Source organism: Protopterus annectens, chromosome 1.part2 (assembly GCF_019279795.1).
Source record: "Protopterus annectens isolate FY-2018-M chromosome 1.part2, PAN1.0, whole genome shotgun sequence".
In the NCBI taxonomy this organism is placed as follows: domain Eukaryota; kingdom Metazoa; phylum Chordata; order Ceratodontiformes; family Protopteridae; genus Protopterus; species Protopterus annectens.
In genome coordinates this window covers 443,705,365-443,725,364 of record NC_056727.1, presented here as the reverse complement: position 1 = coordinate 443,725,364, position 20,000 = coordinate 443,705,365, and the positions used below count along the sequence as shown (strand labels likewise).

The 20,000-nt window shown below is 42.4% G+C and overlaps 1 protein-coding gene across 1 annotated transcript in view; it reads left to right on the top strand.

Annotated features, from left to right (window-relative positions):
* The window catches only part of SNX5 (sorting nexin 5), a 1,365,310-nt gene that overhangs the window by 504,739 nt on the left and 840,571 nt on the right, over positions 1-20,000 (top strand). Inside the window, 2 exon segments of the mRNA XM_044056982.1 lie at positions 6,530-6,638; positions 19,150-19,154. Of these exon segments, the coding sequence (XP_043912917.1) occupies positions 6,530-6,638; positions 19,150-19,154 (114 nt within the window).

Below are 20,000 nucleotides of genomic sequence, written 5' to 3'. Positions count from 1 at the left end.
GCAAGCAAAAACAACTGATTACTTATTTCAAGAAATTGGCAACAAAAACCCACTTAACTGCAAGGAAATTCCTGCAGGCCTTTGGTTTCATGACATCCTGCATTCTACTAATTCCATATGCCAGACTGCATATGAGGAAACTACAATGGTATCTAAAAAGTGTTTGGACTCGGCATTGCCACAGCCTGGAGACAGTAATTGCACTCATTCCCTGCCTACAACAGGAGTTTCGATGGTGGGCAGAAGCCTGTCACCACAACAAGGGTCTGCCATTCAGTTTACCCACAGCCAGACAGACACTGACAACGGATGCTTCAGATTATGCCTAGGGGGCCCATATGGCAGGAAAATGTATTCAGGGCACATGGCCTACAAACCAGATGCATCTTCACATCAATCAAAGAGATGCTAGCTGTTCAAAATGCCCTGACAGCTTTCAAGGACCTGCTTCATCCATGACAGTTACTGATAGACAGACAACACTACGGTCATGTGGTACATAAACAAGCAGGGAGGTACACATTCCTACCCCCTCTGCAGACAAGCAATGACCTTATGGGACACAGCATTGGCTCTTCAAGTTCACCTGCAAGCACAATTCCTGCCAGGAAAAACAAATACTCTGGCAGACTAAGCAGAAACCTCATGGATCCCCATGAATGGAAACTGGATCCACAAGTCTTCAGTATGATAATAAGGAAATGAGGATGCCCAGACATTTATTTGCCTCTCCTCACAACTGCCAATTGCAGAGATTTTGCACAAGGATTTATCACAAGCAAGCATGGAAAGTGGACGCCCTATCATTCAGCTGGAAAAATCTAACAGTATATGCTTTTCCCCCACTGCCTCTCCTTCCCAGAGTACTCCTAAAGGTCAGACAAGAGAAGCCAAAAATGATTCTGATTGCACCAGACTGGCCACGCCAGCACTGGTACCCAATCCTAAAGAGCTTGTCTCAAGGTCCAGCATGGATTTTACCTTAAACTTCTCACTTGCTGACCCAACAAAATAATCCGATCCTGCACAGCCAACTCAGGACCTTAAATCTGGCAGCATGGCGGATAATGTAGTCATTCTGAACACTCCTCTTTCAAAAGCTGTTATGGATGTCATCTTGGAGGCAAGGAGGCCCAGAAAATCTTATGCAGAAAAATGGAAGAGATTCTGTGCTTGGAACCAGGAACAAGGCATTGACATGTGTACCAAATATCCCTCAGATTTTACAATACCTAACTGAGATGCTGAACAAAGGCCTTTCTTTCTCAATTTAAGATTCACGCCTGTGCCATTTCAGCCCATTACAATACGGAACCACCTATTTTTTTCACATCCTTTAAGGCAGTACCTCAGAGGAGCCAAAAACATTAGGCCTCCAAGGAGAGCACCAATTCCGGCCTAGGACCTCAATTATGTTTTGGAAAAACTCACACTGCCTCCTTTTGAGCAAGCATCAACAGCAGATATAAAATTCTTATCCTGGAAAATAGCTCTGCTCCTAGCTATAACCTCTGCAAGGCGAGTCTCGGAGTTACAGGCACTCATGGCTGTGGAACCTTTCATCATCTTTCATCCAGACAGGGTTTCTCTGAGGACAAACCCTACATTTATGCCTAAGGTGGTGTCCAGTGTGGCTCTCAATCCAGCCATTCACTTGCCTACCTTTTAGCCAAACCCACAGAACAAGGGTGAGAAGTCTCCATTCTTTGGACATGCACAGGCAGCTACACTTCTACTTGGACAGAACTAAAGCTTTCAGAAAGACTGAGCAACTTTTAGTGTCTTATGCTGCAGGATCACAGGGAAAGGCTATCTCAAAACAGACTATTTCAAAATGGATAGGCCATTGCATCTGTTTCTGCTATTTCCAACATGGCAAATCAGTGCCTAAGGGCATTAGGCCTCATTCCACCAGAGCAGCAGCCACTTCAGCAGCCTTCCTCAGAGGAGTACCAACCAAAGATATCTTAGAGGCTGCAACTTGGAGCTCAGTGCACACATTCACAAAGCACTACCACTTACCTCTTTACTCTAAGTCCAGAGCAGGCTTTGCCACTGCAGTTCTGCAGGGCCTCGTAGCCTCTCCTAATCCTGTTTAGCCCAGCCACCCTACCTCAGCTTTTGGATTCTACCCAAGAGTAATGACTGCAACAGTGAAACACGATGAACATAGTACAGTTGTGTACCTACCATAAATGTAGATGTTAGTGTATTCACTGTTGCAGTCCAGGTTACCCACCCTCCACCCCCCTTGTCTTTGCTGGGACTTATCTACACTTCTCTATCCTATACAACCTTTTTGGTGTATTTGCTTGTAGATGAAGGAAATGTTGTTCTTGTGCATGCATTTTTTATTGGGTTTTTTTTCAGCCTACCATTTGGGGGCTCCTGACATCTGAGGCAAGAAAAACTGAAGAAAATGGCGTCTGCTGCATCTTTTATACCCCTGGCGCACTGACATCAGGGAAGAGGTGACTGCAACCGATGCCGGACCTAGACTTTGGAATTCTGGCTGACTGAGGGTAGCCTGCCAGCAGGATAACCCGAGTAATGACTGCAACAGTGAATGCTCTCTAACATCTACATTTATGGTAGGTACACAACTGTACTTTTCTCAGCTGATTTGGGGACCGTTATTTTTGTTTTAATAGTCCAGCCAACTTTGATCAAAGCAAAACACAAGTCCTATCCAGTTTAAACATATATTTAGAAATAGCTGTTGCAGAGCATACTTGGACTGGTGAACATTGTCATGATCGCTAATATATTATCTTGTTATCTAAAGTACATGCAAGGCTGTCTTCTGTCAGATTGGTCTCACATTTCATCCATTCCCATTGCTTATAGCCAATAAACTTCCAACTTTGGCTCTCAAAATCTCTTCATTTTCATTTATATATAGTACAGTACATGTATTAATTTGCAGCGTGAGTAAATAAAAGATCCCAGTGCAAGCCAATCTAACTGGTAACTCTAGTTTCTCTCTCATTTGTTTCTTAAGATAAGTTGGGCCTCTCAAGGAACTGCAGATGGAAGAATAACATGAGTAGAGAAAATTTAAAAAACTATACCTGAATAATAGAATATTACAATTAGAACAGGCTATGACATCTTTATCATATTGATGCATCTTATCCCCAAATCTACTGTTCATCCATTCTAAAATAGACTTATCTAGTATTCCAATTCTACTTAATTCCTGTAGCTAATTTCCTAGAAACATTAATTGTGTAAATCCATTTTAATAATATTGTGTTATTAGAACCTTCCAGGAGGTATCAACGTGAAACCCCTATGTTCATCTTTATTAATAAAGGGGGAAATATTTTTAAAAAATAGTGTAACAGACATGTATGAAAACTTGCAGTTGCTTTTTTACTGCATATTTGCTGAAAGATAATTTTTTATTTATTGGAAGAAAAAATAAAATGCCCTGCAAAATGCTGTTGACTGGAAAACCAAACAAGCAACATAGCTGTACTGAAATAAATGAAATTGTATAAAAAAAAGCTCTATTTGACCTTTGTCAGTGGCACAACACCTAAAGCATGCCTTTGTGCAGAAGGCTGTGGATTCTATTCCCTCACCAGATAGATGGATTACTGACACTGTAGTGCACCATAAGGGAGATGCTGAATTGAGTATGTCATCCTTCGGATGAGATATTAAATGGAGGCCCCATCAGCTGGAGTTGGTGGTAGCTGAGGTGGATGTAAAGGATTGTACTGTACCTTTTGAAAATGCAGGAATTCCCTAAAACCTTGGTCAAATTTCCCCTAGTAGTATAAATATCACAGTGTCTCCCCTGAAAATAGGCTACTAGCCTAGAGAGACTAACCTAGTCAACCTAGGATAGATTGATATATAGATAAATACAATTTAGTTTTCCTGGAATTATATCAAGCCTTTGAAAGAGAAATCACCCTCCGGCAAGTAGATGCACAAACTAACATTTTTTTTGTCCAAGAATTACTATAAATGTACTGTAGCTTTACCCCAAGTTTAGTGACCATGAAAAAAGGAAGCTTCACTCAAGATTTGAGTCTAATAGAAAGATGAAATTTGGTTCTGAGTGCAAGTGTTGTGCAGCTACAGTTAAACATTTCCTGCAGAGAACAGAGGACTTTTTGGACTGAAAGCTTATGCCTGGGTTTCATTGTCTGTGAGTTCTAACTGTTAAATGCTTTTAAGTCAAAGGCAGACGGAATACAGTGAATCTAAATCTATTAGTTAAATGGTTAGAACTGCAACCAAAATGGCTGCAAATGGTGCTTTACTGAATGACATTTCTCTCTCTAAATGTTTTATTTTATATGTTCCTGTTCATGGGTTCATAGGTATTTACTAGGCCAACTACCACAAGAGCCTTTTTAAGTCTAACCGTGCACCCCAAATCTGTAACACATTCTGGTACCTTTGATAAGTGTAAGTAGGGGCTTTGGAGAGGAAACCCTTACAAGCAGAGACTTGGGATATGAACCATTTAATGGCTGCCTTTGTACATTAGAGACATGGGTGCCAAAGCAGGGATGAACTTCCTGTTCCCCATTCAGTTGTCCAAGTTGCACTTGAATTGGGTTAAGGATGAGCTCTGCTTCAAATGGACGGAGAGCCAGTTCCAGAGGAGGTGTCTCTGAGATACATACCTGTCTTTCCAGCAGGTCCTGTTTATACCACAGGCAAGGTTTCAATCTTTAGAATGGATAATTCTCGTGTTTGTTTTGTGTATATGCAGGAGGTCCATCAGTGTGGGGTCTGACAATGCCTGGTATGCAAGACCTAGATCTCCCCTCACCAGCCTATAGGAGACAGAATACAGGTATAGGACCTTAAGGTGGTCTGCATATGACATGTTTTGCTCTGTATTCTTTTAGTGAGGAACGTCCTGTGGACATTCCATCTGCTGGATATACCTGGTTATATTACCAAAGGAGGGCATTATACTCAATGATGGGACTGATGAATGCTGAATATAGTGGAAAAATGACTTCCTTGGACCTCCTTGCCAAACCTTTTGTTTATAAGTTGCACAACATAGAATGATTTCCTCACTAATGTAGACAAGTGATGGTCAAAAGCTAGATTACGGTCTGTGTCCCCAAGTCTCTGACTACTGGGTCAAGTCTTAGGGGGGTGTTGTTAGTATGATAGTTACCAGGTGTGGATGATTTACGAAGGATACTATTATGCATTTCTTGGCATTTAATTTTAGTCCATGGCTCTGATACCAGTTATTTGTCTGTCAGCCCTTCCTAGAAAACATTTGTGTTGCTGGGGGATTTTGTGACCCTCTCAATTTGCAATAGTCTGCAAATTTAGTCAGCCAGAGGCCACTGACATTAACCTTGACTTTAGAGAAGTAAATGACAAAAAAGAGTAGTCCCAGGACTGATATCCGAGGGCCTCCACTTGTGACTGGCTTCTTTGTAGAGGTGGACTCAAGTTCTAACTTTCCGAGTCCTGTCTGTAAGTCAGCTGGCTAACCACGGGATGGCCTAAGGGTTTATACCTAACTACTTAAGTTTAACATCAGAGTGGGATATTGTGTCAAATGTCTTGACCAAGTCAAGGTAGGCAGTGTGAATCATTTTGCCCTCCTCCATTGCTTTGGTGACTTTCTCAAAGAAGTCCACCAAGGGTGAGTAGGCATAACCTGCTCTTGATATAACGATATTGGGTTGGATCCAGTTTCTGGAGGTTTCATACGTCATTACTGATCATTCCCATGATAATTATTTCCATGGCTTTGCATAGCAGACTGGTAAGACTTATGGGTCTGTAGTTTCCAGGGTCTGTTGATGGCCCACCTTTGTTCAGATGGATGACTTACTGTTCTCCTTTGTGAAGCATTAAGCCTGTTTGGAGACCACAGTTGTAGCAATTCCAGTGGGCCTGATTGGTCATGTTTCATGCTATTTAGTAGACCTCCTGGGATATTGTCTGGGCCTACTGATAGTGTTCTTGACCTTGAAAAATATCAAGAACCTGTTCCCTAGTAATAGCAGGGGAAGTTATATTTGATGCTATTTCCTGAGGAAAGGTAAGGGCAGAGAGGTGTAAGTACTTATTTGCTGTACACTTAGTATTACAGAATGTATTGCTAAACGTTATGTATTCCATGTGAAGATTTTTTTTCCAGTTTCAGCAGTTTGTGGATGGTGGTTTATTGGTATATAAAGGTAATCTCTGACCTTGGTGATTTTAGTAGTTGGTGGTATCCATCTTACAAGGAGTGGTTCCTTAAGCTGTAGTTACCATTTATTTTGTGGTTGGCTTGTTTTAAGAGTGAAGACTAATCGTGTTAGCTGGTGGCAGTTAAGTTGTTGTACAAACATGAAAAGGGGAACTGACACTAGAACAGTATTGTTAGGGTCTCCTGGGAGATTTGTACGTGTGCCTGTCTGCCCAGGAGTCCCTAGTGATTTTAATGGCTGGCTTGTATCTGTTATTAGGACATTATTCTAGATAGTGTTGTATTTCCGTTTTTGTGAATTCATATGTTAAATGATTTTTTTCCAATGTATTTTAGCTAAGGTCTGTCTCTGTGGATCTGAATCATGACCCCTCTCTTATGATTGACATTCCTGATGCCTTGAGTGAAAGAGAGAAAGTAAAATTCACCGTGCACACCAAGGTAAGTCACATTTTTTGTAGTATCTGTGTGTGTGTGTGTGTGTGTGTGTGTGTGTGTGTGTGTGTGTGTGTGTGTGTGTGTGTGTGTGTGTGTGTGTGTGTGTGTGTGTGTGTAATATATATATCTATCGGTCTACATATATGTGTGTCTGTGTGTGTATGTATGTATGTGTCTGCATGTGTATATATAATATATATATAAAATTTTTTTTTTGCTAATTACAAATTTGCTTGCAGAATTGAGAAAACTGTTGCTCACTTTGTATGCTGAATATGTTTTCAGATGTTCTTCGTGTTTCACTGTTAGTCATCACATTTGGGTTATCCCTGCCAGGGTAGCCCTCAGCCGGCCAGAATACCAGAGGCTTTGTGTTTCTGCGTCTGTTGCTGTCACTCCAGGACTGACGTCAGGTCATCAATAGTATAAAGTAAGGCAGCCAAAGTCATTACATCAGTTTTTCTTGCCATGGAGCTCAAAGTCGGAGCAGTTCATACGTGTGCCATTCAGCTGCTACCTGAGTTTAGTCTTCAGAACTGAAGCTGAAGTCTTCTAAAGCCAAGTACCCCATTGGGGATCCTTTCTTCTTGCACTAACCAATGTCAGAAAGTTAGCAATTGTCTTGCCTGTGGAAAGCAAATACCACACAGAGACTTTCATTCTTACTGCATCACTTGCTTAGGCCCAGGCCATAATGTCCCCCTCTGTCGCTTCTGTGCTTTGTTCAGTGCCAGAACTATACATTAAGCAAAAATATCTAGCTACAATAAGGGCCTGATACAGTCCTTGAATTCTGATATGGCTTCGGTAAGCCATCCAACAGCCGATCTTCCGAAAAAACATAAAGATAAAGACAGACCGCACAGGACCAAACCTACCGACGTTTCCATTAAGCTAGTCATCAGTTCTCCGGTCCTCAGGCGCTTTTGCAGCCCTTGATGCCCACTTCTGCAGATTCGCAGGCTGCTACAGAGGGTCTATATCAGAACATTGAAGTTTTAAAACTTCGAATGTTCTAATATCGACCCATTTTAAGCGAACGCTAAAAATAGCAAAGCTGCAGAACACAGAATTCTTTCCTAGGGAAAAAATTTGGTTGGCCAGTTCTGTGGCTTCACTATTTTCAATGCTGTGGTGGAAAGTTATGGGTCTGGTTCAGGTAAGTGTGCGATTGTGTGGTTGTTAGGGTTAGGGTGCGGGTTAGGGGTGGGTTAAGTGAGTTAGGGTGCGGGTTAGGTGAGTGTGCGATAGTGACTGACATTAGGGTTAGGGTTTGGGTTAAGGTAAGTGGATAAATAGTAGTGTATGTACAGTTTAGTGTAGGGTTAGTTGTAAGATTATAAGTGTATGTGTGTGGATTGATGTTTTATAGGTGTGCTTGTGTTGTGTATGTGTTTCGGAATAGTGAATTTTTCCCCAAGGAAAAAATTTGCTGTTCTGAATGTTTGATATGTGGTATAGATTTTAGGTTCGATGAAATAGCGTTTGCTATTTTCATCTTTTGATAGCGTGATATAAACGCGCTACCGAGACCCTTTTGGAGTTCGGTATGCCACAAAACTCTCAGACTAAGGATCCTGTGGTTGACTCTACCTTGGATGGGCCCAGTGCCACTGAGCAGGCACCGGCTTCTGAAGAAGTTCTTTGCACTACCGATTCTCGACAGACTTCTTTCGTGACTACCGTTCTTTCAAAACCTACAGAGTTTCTTAGGCCCAGATTACACACCACACCCAAGAAACTGACAACCCAATCTCAGGCACCAGCTTCCTTGCCTTAGTCTCAAATGCTTAAAATGGTGGAAGACCTTATCATGCTGATCAGGGGAAGCCAAGCTACCCCTTCCAAAAGAGATTTGTCCCCTGTAGTTTTGTCTAAACAGGAGTCTGACTGTGACTCTGATGCATCTGAGTATGTAGACATGCAACCCCTCTCTGCTTATGAGGATTTTGATGCAGAGGATTCCATTCCTTTTAGCCTCTTCCTCAGAGGATTTTTTTCTTTGGGGAAACCCTTCATACCTTAAGGGAGCATTTCCAATGGGAAAGTCAGTACTACCCTCAGTCTAAAAAGAGACTCAGGGAATTCTTAGATCTTCCACAGCACAGACCCGTGGCCTGGATGTTGTGGAGGCTGTTTTCCTGGAATCCAGCTTGACTCCTGACACCCTCCCTCCTGCACCCAGCAAACCAGACGGGTATTAGAGTCCCTGACTCGCACATTTCTTTTTAAGAATCCTACTGCTGACCCTGAGGTAATTTCTCAAGGGCCTAAAGGAATTAAAGCAACCTCTGCGAAGAATCCCACTCCCCCAGATAGGGATTTCCTGAGCACTAGGCAGATGGGGTAAAAAAGTATACACCTCCGCTACTGTTGCTATCAGAGTGCTAAATTGTCAGTTCCATATACTAAAACTTCAACATACCCTGGACCTCCTCAAACAAAAAATGTCTTCCTTTTCTGTTTGTGCAGAATCTAAAGAGTTACAAGAGTTAATGAATTCTGCAAGTCAAATAACTAAACACCTTGCACTGTGGTTTTGACACCATAGAAGCTTCTTGCAGGGCAGCAGTCACCGGTTCTGTCCTTAAAAGTAATGCATGGCTTAAGGAATAGCCCTTGCCAGACCATGTTAAATCTAAATTATTGGACGCCCACTTTTACAAAGACAACTTATTTGGCACGAAGGCAGAAGAGGTCTTAAAGATGGAAGAAAAAGCAAAATCTATGCAGACAGTTAAGGGTTTCTTACAATTCCAGCCACCCACGTTCAGCAGGCATTATTCCTCCAGGCACTGCTCCTTTCCTCCTCCTACCAGGTCAATTCAGCCCAGACCCCAGGGAGCCAGACCCCACAGACTACAGCCACAGGGAATGCAGAGATCTAAGTAGTGGGCTACCTCCACTTCAAAACCAGGGAGTTCTAAGCCACTCCTTATAGTAAGAACTAGCAATGACTCTCCTCCCCCACCCCCTCCCTCTGCCCACTGTCACTTACCCCTAGGAGGAAAACTCCTTTCATGAAAACACCTGGGCCACCATTACCAGCGATCGCTGGGTTCTCAACATAGTGTCCCAGGGATACAATTTTTTTTCCACAGCCTTCCAACTCCAAAAGGGTTCCTAGATCTATCATCAAACCAGTGGGCAAAGGTGCAAAAGCAAGTCCTTTCCCTGCTCTCCATGAGGGCAGTAGAGCAAGTTCCTATAGAACAGAAAGGCCAAGGTTTCTACTCCAGACTATTTCTGGTACCCAGGAAAGAGGGCACCTGGCACCCCATCCTAGATCTATCCATTCTAAACACCTTCCTGGTGATCCCAAAATTCAAAATGCTCACCCTCCAGCATCTGCTACCCATGCTCTCCAAGGATGCTTGGCTAGCCACCCTAGACCTAAAGGAGGCCTACCTCCACATCTCTCAGGGAATCTTGCAGGGGATATCTCAGTTTCAGGGCAGGATCTCAGCACTTGCAGTTCTCTGCACTTCCCTTTGCTTTATCTACTGCTCCCAGAGTTTTCAAAAAATGCCTGGCTCCGGCCATTGCCTTTTGCAGACAAAGGAATATCCAGATTTACCCATACTTAGACGACTGCCTTATTCAGGCAGGCAGCCAGGAAAAGCTGCTTAAGCACCTGGCCTTTGTGAAGTCCCTACTAACCTCCCTTGGGTATACAATCAACGAAAAGAAATCCAAACAGGTACCCACCCAAAGGATCATTTTCCTGGGAGCAAGCCTGGACACAGCATCACAGATTGCATTCCTTACCCCAGAAAAGCAAACCTTTCTGACAGCCTACTTCTCTCAGCTAGCCACCAGACCCCAACTATCTGCAAGGAAAATCCTGCAAGCTCTGGGGTTCATGGCATCTTGCATTCTACTCCTTCCATATGCCAGACTGCATATGAGGAAACTTCAATGGTACCTAAAACGCCTTTGGTGTCAACACACTCAAGACCTAGAGACTTGTACCTATAATACCTTGCCTCAGAAAAGATTTTATTTGGTGGGCAACAGCATGCTCCTTCAACAAAGGACTACCTTTCTCACCACCCAGACCCTCACCACAGATGCATCAGATTATGCCTGGGGTGCACAGCTGGATGGCAGGTGCATACAGGGCCAGTGGAGCCCACAGCCAATTCATCTCCACATCAACCAAAAAGGGATGATAGCTGTCCAGCACACCTTGATAGCTTTCAAGCCCCTTCTCTCCAGGTGCTCTCCTGATCAAAACAGACAACACAGCTGTGACGTGGTATATCAACAAGCAGGGAGGGACACAGTCCTACCCTCTATGCCAGCTGGCCATGACCCTTTGGCACACAGCCTCTGCCATGCACCTCCACCTGTTAGCACATTTCCTACCGGGTTCTCTCAACTCTCCGGTGGACCATTTAAGAAGAAATCTTCTGGTCCCACGAGTGGCAGCTCAACAGAAGAACCTTCATCCTAATAACTCAGAAATAGGACATCCCGAAGGTCAACCTCTTTGCCTCCCACACGAACCATCAGCTTGGCAAGTCCTACACCAGGGAGCATCACTGCCTGGCTTGGAAAGTGGATGCCCTATCCTTCCCCTGGGTCGATCTATCGGTCTATGCCTTTCCTCCACTACCTCTCATCCCCAGGGTACTGCTCAAAATAAAGGAGGAAAAACAAAGGACAATTCTTATAGCTCCAGACTGGCCTCACCAGCACTGGTACCCCTTGCTGTGCAGCCTGTCCCCTCTGCCACCTTGGCATCTCCCTCAGATTCCAAACCTCCTGACCCAGAGGGAAGGGGAATTCAAGCATCCCCAATTGCAGTCACTCAGTTTGGCAGCTTGGCTTATTCCCTAACCTCCAATCAATCTGCCAGCCTTGGCAAACAGGTTCTAGATGTTATACGTGAGCCCAGATGCCGTAGCACTAGGAAGTCTTATGCTGACAAGTGGAAAAGGTTTTGCACCTGGATTCAGGCTAAGGGAGCCAATACGACACAGCCCTCCCTCCCTCTCAGCCTGAATTACTTAGCTGACCAGCTACACACCTTTTCCTCTATTAAAATTCATAACTCTGCTATCTCTTCTCATTTTCCCACAGAGCAATCACCCTCTGATCAAACCGTTCCTAAGAGGGTCTAGCAACTTGAGGCCACCTAGAAGAGCACCAACCCCAGCTTGGGACCATAACTTTGTGTTGGAAAAGCTCACCCCCCCCCCTTCAAACCTGCCTCTTCAGCAGAGCTAAAATTTTTCTCCTGGAAGACAGCTTTTCGTCTGGCCGTAACTTCAGCCAGAAGGGTCTCCGAGCTGCAAGCACTCATGGCTGTGGAACCCTTCATCTTCCTTGCTGACAAGGTATCCCTCTGGACTAACCCATCCTTTATGTCCAAGGTAGTGTCCAGTGTGGCTCTCAACCAATCTCAACCAATCCATTCATTTGCCCACCTTTTTCCATAACCCACAGAATAAGGGGGACAAGATCCTGCACTCCCTAGATGTGCACTGACAGCTCAGATTCTGTCTAGACAGGACTAAATCCTTCAGAAAGTCTGATGAATTGCTGGTTAGCTTTGCTGCAGGGGCAGAGGGCAAAGCCATCTCCAAACAAACCATTTCCAAATGGATAGCACACTGCATCCATTTCTGCTACAAACAACACGGAAAGCCTCCCTCCATTGGGGTCAGGGCTCCCTCCACCAGAACAGCCTCCACCTCTGCAGCCTTCCTCAGAGGAGTCCCAGGGACATCCTGGAGGCTGCCACCTGGACAGCTGTTCACAGCTTCACCAAACATTACCCCCTGCCTACCTTCTCAAACTCCAGGGCAGGGTTTGCCTCTGCAGTCTTGCAGGGCATCCTAGCCAGCCCCTAGTTTCCTTGACTGCCTCCACCCTTTTCCTCAGCTTTGGGAATCAACCCAAATGTAATGACTGCAACAGTGAAACAGGAAGAACATAGTACAGTTGTGTACACTTACCATAAATGTAGATGTTAGAGTGTATTCACTGTTGCAGTCCTGGCTTCCCTCCCTCCATCCCCCTCGTCTTTCTTCTCTTTCCTTACAAGGGACATATTGGTATTTACTTTCTACTGGTGGTGTTCTTCCACCAGAGCCTGACTCCCACTTGGGGGTTCCTGACAGGTTAGGGCAAGAAAAACTGATGTAATGGCGTCGGCTGCCTTACTTTATATTACTGACGACCTGACGTCACTCCTGGAGCAACAGCAACGGACGCAGAAATACTAAGCCTCTGGTATTCAGGCCAGCCGAGGGCTACCCTGTCAGGGATAATCCAAATGTGATGACTGCAACAGTGAATACACTCTAACATCTACATTTATGGTAAGTGTACACAACTGTACTTTCTTTCACACGTATGCTGCAACATGAAAATTTGCAAATTAGGTGTTGAATTTGATGCTTCATGTGTGGGCTTTATGTAGAATAAACAGTAGCATATTTTTGCATTCAAGCATCATTAGAAAAACGGCAGTGTGAAGTCCTGGGTCTGATTGAAAGCTATCTAGAATGTCTTCCTTTTTCATATGTAGACCTCTTTGGGAATTTGTCACCACACATTTTAATCTGCTCTTACTTACACTTATCTCCTCTACATTGTGAGACTGAAGCTTGACTGTATTGAAAAGTACTTAGTTGTCTTTTTCCCATATTGGAAGTGCAATTGCAACTCATTATGTGGATTTTGTATTTTAGTGTTGGCTGGCTGGCTCTATTGGAGAACTGTCTAATATTGGTGGAGTCCGTGACCCCCCACCCTTCATCTCAGGGTATTTGGGGGTAGAATGAAAAACATTGTATATGCTCAATTGTTCCTCTAATTGTTTCTCTCTAACTTCATTCTCAAGCTAGGATCACTGGTATCTCCAGTGGAAATCCACCCATTATATTTTTTTATTTAGCACAGGTAAATGCTTTGATGTAATGTAGGGAAATGGGGCTCAGAAATGACCTTTTAGAAACTTCAGCAGTTTGCTATGTAGTGTGGTGGATTTAGTGCTATACAAATTATGCCAAGAGTGTGATGGTAGAGGAATGTAAGTAAACTCCTTCAGAGAATTATATGATAAGTCAGAGATCTTGGATCAGTGGAAATCACATGATCAAAACCTTTAAGGATTCATTGGACACTAGACTTCAGTCATGCTGTCTTCTGGATGTGTATGCAACTGCCATCTGAACTACAGAATTGAATTATTTTCACAGTCTTAATAGTAGACATTTATTTAAGCTTTTTCTACACGGGGAACAAAACTGTGCAAGACATTTTATTTCTATGATTTATAATGTTAAAATATAAGTTTGTCATTTAATGGAAAGCTGATACTTTTAGATGTTTCTATAAAGTTTTAGCTCTGGTTTTCACTGTTTACATTTACATTTTATTTGCATTTTGGTCAGTTTGTCCTAGAAAATGGTCTTGCATGCTCAGGGCACTAATTTTTTATAAAAGGCAATAAGAGAGATGAGTAAAGAGTCATAAAGATGTCTTTCATGACCTATTGCAATGTACAACACAAGACTAAGATTCTGTATGGACCCCCTTTCTTTTTGCTGGCTGTTTATGCTGTGAATACATATTAATTCCCTTATTTAATAGTATCCTGTGTTCCATGTTATGATTGGTCCTACTGACTGGAAGACATGATGGAACATTTGCACCATGAATTCCTTGTGTACTGGTATCCCCCATTCCATGTTCTGATTGGCCCTATGAAGGCTATACAGAAGTAGAGTGCACTAGCAGTACATCTCTCCATAAGTGTCTAGTGTTGCTAGCATGTAGTGTCTGCTTGCTTTCACAGCATATATATTGCTTATTGTCTGAAGTTGCCCCTTAACACCATTTATTGTCTAGGGACCCACTTCTTTTGTCTGTGGTTCTCTTATTCCCTTGTACTATACTTAGTACTGTTCATTGTCTTGGCGCACTACCTCAATGTTAAGATAGTATGGATTGTTGTGCAAAACCGTCTATATACTATAAACCTGTTTATGATGCTTTTTGCCCAGGAGTACCTCCTGTCACTTGCCATTTCATGTAGTAACATCAGTGCCTTACTCTGCTGGGGCATAGCATGCATGAATATGGCATATTTGCACAGTTTTTAGATATGCTGTTTATGCAGCTAGCTTAAATGTTGCATACCTTTCACCAGCTTGGCATGGATCATATATGCAGTATAAAAATGCAGGCATCCGCAGGTCTAGCAGGGAAAGAATATACAGGGGAGCCTGTATGAGAAATGACCATAAGGTGCACACCTGACACAAAAAAGTGAAATGAGCTTATAAAGCAGCTGGAGCCACAGGAAGGAACTGTCATTCATCATTTTATTGCTTTTATGGTTTGCAGCTAACTATAGTTCAGCATCTAAATTTTTGTTAAATATCATGAATAGGGATGATTGTGATGTAACTGAACAATCATTTGCATTCTGTTGTCAATGCTTTACTGCACGGCACAACTGGATTTAAATCTTGTAAATTTTCATACTGTTTGGTAGAGCCTGCAAGATACTGGAGGTTTACAAATCAAACATTTCCAGCCTTTTGATGTCATTTTTACATTTTGTGCCTGATTCAGAAAATGTTTTCTAACTGATTAGTCTGATGTAGTTCAGCTATAAGAAAGACTGCAAATTATGCTGCTAAAATATTTTACTATGAATATGTTGAATATTTGTATTAAAAATTGACTTTTGAAAAGGATTTTTAATCCACTTCATTTTGTTTACCAATTAGTATAGCACAATACATGGCTAGAAGGTGCATAGATGGATTACTTATAGGAAACAATAAAGGGTTCAGGTTACAGTGAGCATTTCAAGTCCCCTCTTGTATGTGTAAAACCCTTTGCAGAATTTCAGTTTCCCACACCTTAGTTATAACATTGCCTGGTGTGAACTTGTGTATTGATCACTTTAGGAGAGTGCGGGAGTGGGACACAAGCCCAAAATTCAAGCAGGAAGTGCCTGTACTTTGACCCATTCTTTATGGAAGATTCTGTTCTATTGCATAAAGTCCTATAGAGGATTGAATAATGATGTAATTTTGTTTACTTGTTTGAGAACCGAGTGGTCCAGCTGTTCTCCAAAATGCCACTCTTCCTGGTTGGGTATCCAGGGAAAGAACATCTATAGGTAACCATGTACATTGATTATAGTACTTCAGATATATAGCATTCATGTATTCATGACTTTTCTGCTTAATTCATTACAAAGATGCTGAACAGTCTGAGCCTATCCTGGTACTCAATGGACACAAAGCATAGAATATTTGCTGAATGAGGCATCAGCACGCAATTGTGTGCGGACACACGCACATGCACGTATACACACACATGCACACAATATTGCCTGCATGCACAGATGCACACCTGCACATGTGCTTGTAAATGCATGCCGCAGGCACATGTACACACATATAGATTAATGCCTACACAGTGTCATATGGCATACACATCTACAGACTAGTATGGTACAAGACACACCTTCCTAGATTACATGAAGAGAGACATGGAGCTCTAGGTCCCAGGTTGGTATGAAACTAGCATTGAGGAGCATTCTACCTTCTGTTCATATTGTGGTGTCTTCCTTGGAGAAGATGACTGACTTTTATAATTGGCTTAGTTTCTGGTTTCATTTGAAGGGGGTGAAGTATTTGTCAGCATGGAAGGAGATGGTCAACAGACCATGCTGCTTTGCCAGGTATGGTCTTCACCTCTCTCTCCGATATGGTTTCAAATATTAGCTAAAACATTGTCCTCCCCAATTATTTTGTCGGCAATAGCAAACTGAAAGTTCTTCTGACATGGCAAATCAAAACCAAGAAAATCTAAAGGTGTTGCTGCTCAATGCTAGGAGTCTGAACAAAAAAACTCTACTCCCCTACAAGCTCTCCTTACCCTAGAGAAAGCTGATGCCTGTGCAGTCACTGAGACATGGTTTAAAGACACAGAGAGCATGGCTATAGTACCTTCCACACATTTAGACCAGCTACTACACAGACAGGGACTAAAGATGGAGTTGTCTCGATTTACATCAAAAATAAACAAACCTCAAAAAAGACAATGCACTTGAGCTTCATGTTCAAATCACCATTATAGGCAAAATCCCATACCACTTCCTTGCAAACTATAGATATCCTTTGACCCAGGAAATCCATAACATGTATTTAAACATATTGGAAACATTCATCATAGAACCTAATACCATATTCTTGGGTGACTTTAGTTACCCCATTATTAACTGGGAATCCTATACAACACCAAACATACAGGCAGAGAGATTCCTTGATTTTATATAAACAAACTGCCTGGACCAGATTGTCAATACACTGACTAGGTGTGCAAACATACTGGATCTGGTCCTCACTAATATGGGAGAGTGCTGCAAAACCCCCCTCATGTAATGTCTTCTCTGGTAAATGCAGACCACAAAATGGTCTCCTTTTGAAGTAAAATTAAAACCTGGAACCCCAGCTAAGCCTGGAACATTTAGGAACTACTCTGGCCAACTTCCTACTGTTAAGTGATAATCTGGCAAAATTTCTAGTCCCCCATAACCCTGAGAGAACTGCTGCTTATGCAAAACTGTTCAAAGAAATCCTATGCAAGCATGTTAATAGCTGTACAGAGGCAGCTGTACCCACTAGGAAAAAGTACAGAACTAACTCAAAAAAAAAAAAAGCCACCCTGGTGGAATCGCAACATCAGTAGGCTGTATAACAGAAGGAAGAAAATCATGGAAAAAAATAGGTGTAGTAGCACCTGGCAGGATAAAAGCACTCTCATCAAACTAAACAACTCTGAGGACTAATAGTCTACCAAAAATAAATTTGGCCTCTCAGGCCAAGGACAAGAAGGCATTCTGTAGCTAAGTCTGCAACTTCAAAGGAATACACAATTGTGTGCAGAGCTGATTGGTAATGGAGCCACGAATAGTGAGCCAGAAGATATAGCAAATCTACTGGCCAACAAATTCAGCTTCAGCTTTACCCCTCTCTTCCCCCTCAACCTTCCCTCAGGAAAGAACATCAAATATAACCCCCCACTATCACTAGGGAACAGGTGCTTAATGGTCTCTCTAAGGCCAATAAAACTGCATCAGTGGTCCCAGAAAATATCACAGGATGCATTCTAAACAGCATGAAGCATGACCTGTCAGTTCCTCTGGAATTACTATTTAACTGTAGCCTCCAAACAGGCTTCATGCCTCATGAATGGAAAACAGCAACAGTCATGTCTCTACACAAAGGTGGGATATCTACAGACCCTGGAAACTGCATGAGACTAGGGAGACTTATGGGTTTGTAAAGCCATGGAAAGAATTATGGAAATTGTCAGTAATGACAGGAAACCTTCAGACACTGGACCTAACCCACTTTCGTTTTTTCAAGGTCTGTTCATGCCTACTTCACCAGGTGGACTTCTTTAAGAAGGTCCCCAAAGCAATGGATGAGGGCAAAAAGGTTCACACTGACTACCTTGACCTGGCCAAGGCATTTGACACAAACCAAGAGGTTGGGTATAAACCCTTACGTCACCCAATGGATAGCCAGCTGACTCGCAGGATCCAAGAAGTTAGAATTGGAGGTTCACCACTACAAAGAAGCCAGTCACTAGTGATGCCCCTCAGGAATCGGTCTTGGGACTGCTCCTTTATGGCATTTACTTTGAAGTCAAGGCCAATGTCAATGACCTCTGGCTGACTAAATGTGCAGCTGATTGCAAATTAGCAGCAGTCATAGAATCCCCGACTGACAGTTCTCCAGGAAGGGCTGACACAGATAAATAACTAGTCAGAGCCATGGATCAAAACTAAATCCCAAGAAATGCATAGTGATATCGTTCAAGAAGGCATCTACCTCTGGTAAATATCATATTGGCAACACACCCTTAAGAGATGACCCAGTAGTCAGACACTTGGAAACACTTATAGACCGTAATCTAGCCTTGTGTCTACATTAGTGAGGAAATCTTTCTATGTTGTCCAACTTAAAAATAAAGGTATGGCATCTAGGTCCAAGGAAGTCATTGTTCCACTATATTCGGCATTCATCAGACCTGTCATTGAGTACAGTGACCCTTTTGTTATCTTACCAGGCACATCCAACAACTGGTATGTCCACAGACTATCATTAAAATATTACAGGGCATAAGTAATGTCATACAGACAACCTCAAGCCCCTGTCTCTCTACTCTGTCTCCTACAAGCTGTTAGGGGAGGTCTATGTCTGGCACACAAGGCATTTTCTGATTCCAGCATGATGGACCTCCTGCAAATCTGCAAAACAAACTGCGCTAACACTACCCATTCTAAAGACATAAACCTTGCTTGTGATGTAAATAAGATCTGTTTGAGAGACTGTTGTGTATCCCAGAGAATATACCTTTCAAGTACAACTTGGACAATTGGATGGGGAATAGAAAATTCATCCCTGGTTTGTATTACCTAACCCGAAACCAAATCTGTCATCTCCCAAGACCTTGCTTACAATTAAGGGTAGCAGAACTTGTCAGAGTTTTGATATGCATGGCTAGGCTTAAAAACAACCTTGTGGTCATTAACCTCATAAACACCTATGAACCAGGCAGGTTAGAAGATAAATTAATCTACAGCATATTTTTTGAAGTATGGGAGGAAATCAGAGCACCAGGTAAAACTGCAGTTGGGAGCAAAGAGAAAATCAAACTTTCTTATAAAGGGACGTGTCTAAACTTGAGTCCTGCTTTGCAAAACAAAACTTGTGTAAAAACTACACCTTTAAACAGCAAAGCGGTGTAGTATTGCCAACACTTAATATGGATTCACAGACAATATTTTAAGGTACTCCTCAGAATTAACAGACTAATGCATGTCTTTTAAAAAATGGACTATAATTCCTTAAACAGATTTGAACAGAGAAGGTTTTAGAAAGTTGGGCCACTGTTCGTGAAGTATGAAACAAAAGGCAACACTGAATGCTGCTTTACCAGCATCAGTGAAGCCTTTTGCAAATGAACACAGCAAACTGTAAGATGAGCTTAAACTTCTGAATTTATTGGATTGCGAATACTTGTCTCCCATACGAAGAGACCACTCCAGGAAGAACTGCTTTGCAGTTATGAAAAATTTGCATCAAGTCCCATCCATTCATTGTCCGACCATTCCAAAAAGTCCTCTTGTATTTTGCATAGAGGGTGGAAAAAGCAGTGGATTTGCAAAGTAGAAATAGTAAAAGGACATTAGTGGTCATAGTTCTTAGAAATCCAGTCTCAATTTTTGACTTGTCAAGCTGTTAGTTGCCCTAAAGAGGGTAAACACTCTAATTCATTACTTTACAGGCTCAGTACATGGTGTATGCAAATATTTGCAATGTTT